This window comes from Terrapene carolina, unplaced genomic scaffold (assembly GCF_002925995.2).
Source record: "Terrapene carolina triunguis isolate 2854851 unplaced genomic scaffold, T_m_triunguis-2.0 Scaffold51490, whole genome shotgun sequence".
NCBI classification, from domain to species: domain Eukaryota; kingdom Metazoa; phylum Chordata; order Testudines; family Emydidae; genus Terrapene; species Terrapene triunguis.
Genome location: NW_020715841.1, coordinates 1 through 8,563, shown reverse-complemented (window position 1 = coordinate 8,563; position 8,563 = coordinate 1). Strand labels below are relative to the sequence as shown.

Sequence of the window (8,563 nt, the reverse complement as noted above, 5' to 3'; positions counted from 1 at the left end):
GTAGCAGTGGGTTTCATCAGTTCTAACTCCTTCTTCCCAAACAGTTTATGTGTCTGTGGTGTCAGGCTCACGACCAGCATCACGAAATCTGACTGCTGGAGCAAGTCTTCTATCTTTTTACAATAAATGGCACCAACAGCCCGTTCCTCTTCCTCTTTTCTGAAGGAAAACAAAGTTCAACTGCTCTTGTAAGTAGAAAATATTGGAGGTTCAAATCTCTATTACAGAAATGGATTTCACCTTCTCACTCCCCTCCCTGCAGCCCCATCCATTTGCAGCTCTGTGTATGACTATGCAGGAGCCCTGTATTTGCAAGGGTATCTGCTTCCCAGGAGGAAGCATCAGGTACACCACTGATGAAGTGGGCATTTACCCACAAAAGCTTATGCTCCAATACTTCTGTTAGTCTTAAAGGTGCCACAGGACCCTCTGTTGCTTCATGCAGAGATGATTAGTTTGGCATCCACTGCAGAGTGGAATGTCAAGTCTGCAAGAGTCTTACTGCTAGCCTATTTAGGGAATAGCATTGCTGCCTGTTTCGGAGGAGACTGTTTACTTTCCTTCTTACATCAAGCTGGAAATAGGGACAGCTGCCATTTAAATAACAGGAGGGAAAGAGGTTCAGACATACAACACAGGAAACAGTGGCACAGAAAGAAGAACCGAGGGAAACCTATTGGAGGGCTCCTTAATGAGAAAGCTGGTGTCATGAAGCAGAATAATGCAGGCTCAAGTGCCAAAGGAGTCAGGGGAGCAAGAGCAGAGAGAACAAATATAAATGAGAACAAATATTAAATATATTTATTGGACTGTTTTTCCTCCTATTGGGATGTTCTGTAACTAAACTCAGTTACAAATATCTCTTAAGGCTCCTGCATTTGTCAATCAGTAGAATTTGTGCTTGATCCATAGCAAGTGATGCTGTTCTCAGACCATCAGTAGTTGGTCTGTCTGAGGTCTTATGGTCCAATATTCTTGGTAAAGTTTCTCAGCTAGGATATATTTACTATATGTTTGTATAGGGCCTAGCCCAATGGGGCCCCAATGCCACAATATTAAAATGTAAAAATAATGATGTTGATGATCATGCTTTCTGGTCCTAACATGGATTCCCTCCTAACCCACATGATTTTAACTTGCTTTCTGTGTCTGCAACATGGCAGCAGACATGATGCAAGGAGAGAAATTATTCTGTGGACTAGTGTTGGTCCACAGAGAGCTGGCAGTTCACATGGTGTAACTCTCTTTATAGTCCGCTGCTTCTAAGAGGAGGTGAAGGAGCCAGACTAGCTACTTCTGTTTGGGGCCACTGCTACATAATTGCTACAGGAATATTGTTTGATTGGACTATCTTTTATTTCCACTATCTATTAAGATGTGGTCCATACTATCAAAAGGTTGGAGGATGACTACTGATGTCTAAGACCACCGGCATGGCAGGCAAATTTCTAATCCTTCCTGCACATTTTTAAACAAACCTCACAACAGTTCTATGTATTTCATCATTTAAAAATAGAATAGCAATAATAAAAAAGGCACTTAAGAATAAAGCTGCAGGTATCACACCATTATGTCCCTATGCCTCATTCTGAAATTGAGATGACACTTGGAAGGTGGTAAGGTGATAGGGAATAGCCAGCATGGATTTGTAAAGAACAAATCATGTCAAACCAATCTGATAGCTTTCTTTGATAGGATGACGAGTCTTGTGGATAAGGGAGAAGCGGTGCATGTGGTATACCTAGACTTTAGTAAGGCATTTGATACGGTCTCGCGTGATATTCTTATCAATAAACTAGGCAAATATAACTTAGATGGGGCTACTATAAGGTGGGTGTATAACTGGCTGGATAACCGTACTCAGAGGGTAGTTATTAATGGTTCCCAATCCTGCTGGAAAGGTATAATGAGTGGGGTTCTGCAGGGGTCTGTTTTGGGACCGGCTCTGTTCAATATCTTCATCAACGACTTAGATATTGGCATAGAAAGTACGCTTATTAAGTTTGCAGATGATACCAAACTGGGAGGGATTGCAACTGCTTTGGAGGATAGGGTCAAAATTCAAAATGATCTGGACAAATTGGAGAAATGGTCTGAGGTAAACAGGATGAAGTTTAATAAAGACAAATGCAAAGTACTTCACTTAGGAAGGAACAATCAATTTCATACATACAGAATGGGAAGAGACTGTCTAGGAAGGAGTATGGCAGAAAGGGATCTAGGGGTTATAGTGGACCACAAGCTAAATATGAGTCAACAGTGTGATGCTGTTGCAAAAAAAGCAAACATGATTCTGGGATGCTTTAACAGGTGTGTTGTGAGCAAGACACGAGAAGTCATTCTTCCGCTCTACTCTGCGCTGGTTAGGCCTCAACTGGAGTATTGTGTCCAGTTCTGGGCACTGCATTTCAAGAAAGCTGTGGAGAAATTGGAGAGGGTCCAGAGAAGAGCAACAAGAATGATTAAAGGTCTAGAGAACATGACCTATGAAGGAAGGCTGAAAGAATTGGGTTTATTTAGTTTGGAAAAGAGAAGACTGAGAGGGGACATGATAGCAGTCTTCAGGTATCTAAAAGGGTGTCATAAGGAGGTGGGACAAAACTTGTTCATCTTAGCCTCTAAGGATAGAACAAGAAGTAATGGGCTTAAACTGCAGCAAGGGAGGTTTAGGTTGGACATTAGGAAAAAGTTCCTAACTGTCAGGGTGGTTAAACACTGGAATAAATTGCCTAGGGAGGTTGTAGAATCTCCATCTCTGGAGATATTTAAGAATAGGTTAGATAAATGTCTATCAGGGATGGTCTAGACAGTATTTGGTCCTGCCATGAGGGCAGGGGACTGGACTCGATGACCTCTCGAGGTCCCTTCCAGTCCTAGAATCTATGAATCTATGAATCTATGAGCTGAATAAACAAATATGACACGTTTGAGACAGTGACAGCTACAAGTAATCTTTACAAGGAGTTACAAAATTGATTTTCTAACTGGGATCAGACATACTTTTACCTCTGGCTCCTGTTGTGATAAAGAATTTTCATTTCAAAAGCTTTGGCCCTCTTGGCCACCATATATCCAATACTGCCCATTCCAATGATACCAAGGGTAGCCCCGGTGACTTCATCTCCCAGCAAGTCATCAGCAAAATGCTCAGTGTTTGGGGAAACTGCAATCTGACAACCTGAAAAAAAGAAAAATAGCACGAGGAATGGAATGATGCCAGGCATTCAGATACCCATCTGTGACAGGGTCTGTTTACCCCCACACCAGCCCAGCCAGGGTTAAGCCCATATTATTGACAGCGGAAGTCCCGCCTCCCCAGTGGGACTGGGCATGCTCCAGATGCTCTAGCAGTATAAAGGGAGGAAGCCCAGCTCATTCTGAGCTGAAGGCTGCAAGGGAATGACCTGTCTGGGAAGTGCCTGCAGAGCCCCAGTCCACACTGGGAATCAGAGCCCCCTTGGGCCTGCCTGAACCCCAGTGACTGGAGTAGCCACTGGAGGTGACCGGCCCAGCTAACCACAGCGAACCCAATGTCTCATGGGAGTCCCAACGCAGACGCTGGTAGGAAGTGGCCCAGGGAGGGTGATGGAGTGGTACCTCCCGCCTGGGAAACCTCAATGTGTTTTGGTAGGACCCTCCCCCCCCCCTCCCCCCACTGAGTCAGTGGCCAGTTGCTATGCCAGTGTTAGGGCCCTGGGTTGGGGCCTGGTGGAGTTGGGTGGGCTTAGGCCCCCCTACCGGGGCCACCACACCTCTTGGTGGGTGCCCCACCCCCATCTCAATAGGCTCTGGCTGCTAGGCCATGCTGCCCTGCACCTAAGGGCATAAACTGTCACACCATCTTTTTCCTTTGGCTCACAAGCCAACATGACAATGGAGCACCAATATTTACTTTTACCTTTTAATCAAACACATGATGGGTAATGTTGACACTGGCAACCAGAGCTCTTGATTTGATTTCTTGCTCATAGCAGTAAATGTCTCCTTTCACCCTCCCCTTCCCCCCCCCCCCCCAACTCCCTTTGGGGGAGAGTGGGATGAGACTCTTAACCTCAGTTTTATTTCCATCACAAACCTGCTCTTGTCTTTGGCTCTGGAAGCAGTAGAAATTGTCAGCTCTTCAACCAGTATCTGAGCCATCCATCTGGGGTGGCTAGTCATTAGGAGCTAATGGAGCTAAGTCCCACCAACAATGCCATAGCTGTGTCACCTAGACTCTGGATAATGTAGCTGATGCGCTACAGGTTGCAGTACCATCACCAGGTGACTTTCAGTGGGGCCAGATCTACTCCAGCCCCAGGAGGCTGCAGGACACCTGCCTGCCATTGTATTTCCTGCACATATGTTGCAGGCAGAGAGATGAGGCACAGAAGTGTGAATAAAGGTTTTTATGGGGCTAATTCACATCAGCCTCAAAAAGGCAGAGCACAGTGCTCTCTCTTGTTGGGCCTGGAAAAGCAGGGGCAGAGGGAACAAGCAGTATGGGATGGTGGTTATGAGCTGGGGTAAGGGAGGGAAGCTCTAAAACTAGAGGTATCTATTTTACTGACATTTTTGTTTGGAAATTATACGTGCCCTGTGGGCAAGCTAATGTTACCATGAGACATTTATTGTCACCTTTTCCCATTCCTTGATTTTGTGTATTTATATTTTTAACTATGCATCCACATACATTTTAACATAGCATATTTTGAAATGCTGATCCTGAAAAAAATTAAATGGTTACCTTCCACTAGTCTCCTGGCAGATGCCAACATTAAAGCCATCCCCAGATCTGCAGTGACATTGCAAACAGCAAAGGGAGTGTTGGCGACTTTCACTCCAAAGCTGGAGATCAGTTTCAAGTCCAAATGATCCACTCCTGCCCCAGAGGTTGCAATCACCTTTAAGTTAGGCAGACTATGGAGAAGCTCCTGGTTAGCAGCTGGTTTGTGCCACCACATATAAATAGCTTTGATCTTTTCACTAAGACGATTTTTGTTTTCAAGAAATTCCTTCATGGTGATAAGGTTAAAATGTTTCTTCAAAAACTCGACATGATCCTCATATACTCCGTATGTCCCTCCTGTAGTGTTTATCAGCACATAAGGCAGCTCTTGCTCTTCCATGCCCTACAAAAGGAAACAAAACCAAAGTGTTTCCCTGAGTAACATTTTCCCCCTCCCCCCCATGTTTTAAACAACAGTCCAGCAGGGCTTTACTTCACTTGCCCTGTTACGGCAGAAAGAGACAGTAAACTCATGTCCAAAGTTTCCCTGTCTTATTTATTTTTGAAAAACTTCTGCTGCACTATTCGGAGAATAGTCAAGTTTGGAAGCAATTGTTACTTCGGCAAGAATGCATTGTTATAGCATGGCATAGTTGTCCTAACACCTATAGGTGAAAAGATACAAGATAAAATTTAACAGAAATAATTAAGTAAAACCATATAAATTCAAGGGTCAAAGTCTATACAGTTCAAAGCTTTGTGGGCCAAAGGACATCTCTGCTCACTGGGCCAAATTCTGCATTCACATCCACTTACACAACCCCACTGAAGTCAGTGAATTTTCATGAGCGTATTTGAGGACATGATTTAATCTAACCCAATGAGTGTTATTTATGGACTAGGTGTACTGAAATCTCTAATTTACTTTGTGTCAGGGTTCCTTCCCCACTCTGAACTCTAGGGTACAGACGTGGGGACCCGCATGAAGACTCCCTAAGCTTTTTTTTCCCCCCAGCTTAGGTTAAAAACTCCCCAAGGCACAATTTCCCTCTTATGTCTTAGATTAAGTAACGCTACCACCACCAAGTGATTTAAACAAACATTTAGGGAGAACCACTTGGCGCTCTACCTTCCCCAAATAATCCCCCAAGCCCCTACACCCCTCTTCCTGGGAAGGCTTGAGAATATATCCTCACCAATTAGTCCTGGTGAACACAGACCCAAACCCTTGAATCTTAAAACAATGAAAAATCAATCAGGTTCTTAAAAGAAGAATTTTAATTAAAAAAAAAAGGTGAAAATTTAGAACATAGAAGATCTCTCCTCTAGGCAAACTTTAAAGTTACAACTCAGGAATAGCCTCCCTCTTCTTGCAAAGGAAATCGCAAACAAAAATAAAAGTAACCTAACACATTTCTTCTGTTATTACTTACTAATTCAAGGGAGTTAGATGGCTGCCTCCTGGATCTTCTTCTGCAAAAGCGCGCGCGCACACACACAACAACAACAAAGACTTTCCCCCCTCCCAGATGTGAAAGCATCTTGTCCCCTTATTGGTCCTTCTGGTCAGGTGTCACTAGGTTATATGAGCTTCTTAACCCTTTACAGACATCACTTCCCGCAGCTCCCATTGGCTGGGAATGGCGAACCGCAGCCACAGGGAGCTGAGGGGCTTCATGCCTGCTGACGCTCCAAGTAAACAAACGTCCCAACCCGCCAGTGGCTTACCCTGGCGGGCCAGAAGCCAAAGTTTTCCAACCCCTGAAATATAGGGTCGGCTTATGAAAGGGTCATACGGTTTTTGCTATTTTTACCTATCCATTTTGGGGGGTCGGCTTATAAACGAATGGGCTAATGAACAAGTATATACGGTAATTACAATCTGAAAGTTGCTACAGAATGAGTATCACAGGTCACTTTCTTGTGGATATCAAGAGCCCAGATGGCAAACTCGCCCTTGTTTGTAAGGGAGACAGGGTAGGTGAGGTAATATCTTTTATTGGACCAACTTCTGTTGGTGGAAGCTTTTGAGCTACACAGTGCTTCCTTACCCAGACCTGAAGAAGAGTGGAGTGTTTGAGCTACGTTTATAAGCCTATGTGCTGAAGACCAGGGCCACAGATCCAGCAAACTCTTCACATGCTTAACTTTATGCAATTTGAAAAGTCCCCACTGATTTAAATAAGACTACTCATACACATTTGCAAGATTGCAGCCTAGGACTGAATATGTCTGGAGATAAGGCAGGCAAGTCTAGTGAGGATAGCTCCACCTTACAGGCAGAACAGGAGGTTATGTTGAGATATTGATAGTTTTATATATATGGTTTTGTAATTTCATAGGTATAGATATATCCCCTTGTAGGCCCCGAACCAAATCAAGCCAACAGAAAGGAATATAGACGCTCGAGCACCAAGGACAAGCTAATTAAAACTATCCTCCCTGTATCTCTATGTAAAAAGTTACAAGGACAACTTGCTAATTGTACTAGCACATCCATGGACAAAGAGTCTGTTCGAGGAAGTGATAAGAGTTGTTGTAAAAACAACTGTGCTCTGGAATTGGTCTTGCAGAAATCCCTTACCCCCTTCGTTTATTATCCTGCTTGTTTTCTACTATTGTATCAAAGAAGTTAAATAGATTGATGGAAGTCTGTCACATCTGGAGAACAGAATTGTAAAATAAGAATGTCAGGAAGAGGAGGTAGTAAAACATAAGTGCAAGATGTGACTTAAAGATACAGAATGAATGTGAATGAATGCATGTGATGCAAATAAATAATTAGCAAATCAAAGGTGCCAGCCTAAGAGTTATAACTGTGATATCCCATGGCCGAAGAATGCGTAGCACAGAGATAACCGGATGACCCCACAGGGCAAGCTAGGGTGACCAGACGTCCCGATTTTATCGGGACTGTCCCGATTTTATCGGGACTGTCCCGATATTTCCTTCTTTGTCCCACGTCCCGACCGATGTTCGCTCGGGACACTGGACAAAAAAGCAATTTTGCCCTCCGCTCCGGCGCTCACACCCCCCCCACCCCGACTCCGCCCCCTCCTTCCTCCATTGGATCCCTCCATGGAGGGAGGAGGTTAGGAGGAGGGATGTGTGGAGGGGGGATGGAGGGAGGAGGGTCGGGCATCTACCAGGAGCGTGGGAGGGGAAGGGAAAGTTGCCGCAGCTGCCAGGGGCTAGCTGGGCATGGCCCGGGCTGCGTGCAGGCAGCAGCCGGGGCTGGCTCTGGCCTGGGTGGGCAGCGCGGACCGGGGGCGTGGGCCGCCGGAGACACGCGGCAGAGAGGGGCTGCGGGGGTGAGACTTGTCCCAGGCGGGGCGGCCGGCGGACAGGGGTGAGGGGCCAGCCGGGGTCCCCATAACCCATAAACTTCCCCGCTGCTGCCAGGGAGCCCCACGCCTCTCCTGCTCGGCTGCGCTCCAGCTGCTCGCCCCGCCGGGAAGGAGCCGCTGGAGCGCAGCCGAGCGGGAGAGGCGCGGGGCTCCCTGCCGGCGGCGGGACGCGCCGCATGTGCCCACGGTGGGCTGGGGGGCGGGAGGCTCTGCGGGGCCGGGAAAAGCCCTGGCTCCCGCCCGTTGCCCAGCCTGGAGCCCCGGGGAGCCCCTCGGGAGACCGGCCGCCGCTGTGGCTCGGCTGTGCCAGCCCTGGCCCCCTGCACGCCCGCGCCGCGCCGCCCCCGGGTCACATGCACCGCCGCTGCCCCGCGGCCAGCCCCGGGCTCGGGGGCTCCTGCAGCCACTTCCATGGGAGAGACAGCTTTGTCCCTGCCCGGTCCCGCTACAGGGCTCTGCCTCCTTGCACCCATCCAGCCTGTGCCCTGCCCGGGTCCCCGCTGGAGCC

General features: G+C 46.9%; 1 protein-coding gene across 1 annotated transcript; it reads right to left on the bottom strand.

Annotated features, from left to right (window-relative positions):
• Positions 1-5: 5 nt before the first annotated feature.
• LOC113405889 (probable 2-ketogluconate reductase) lies at positions 6-5,839 on the bottom strand (the record flags this gene model as incomplete). Its single annotated transcript, XM_029914450.1, has 3 exons — positions 4,727-5,839; positions 3,007-3,178; positions 6-159 (listed from the first exon to the last, which is right to left on the bottom strand). Coding segments are annotated over exons 1-3 (708 nt in total), but the record flags the coding sequence as incomplete, so codon positions are not given.
• Between the last annotated feature and the right edge of the window lie 2,724 nt (positions 5,840-8,563).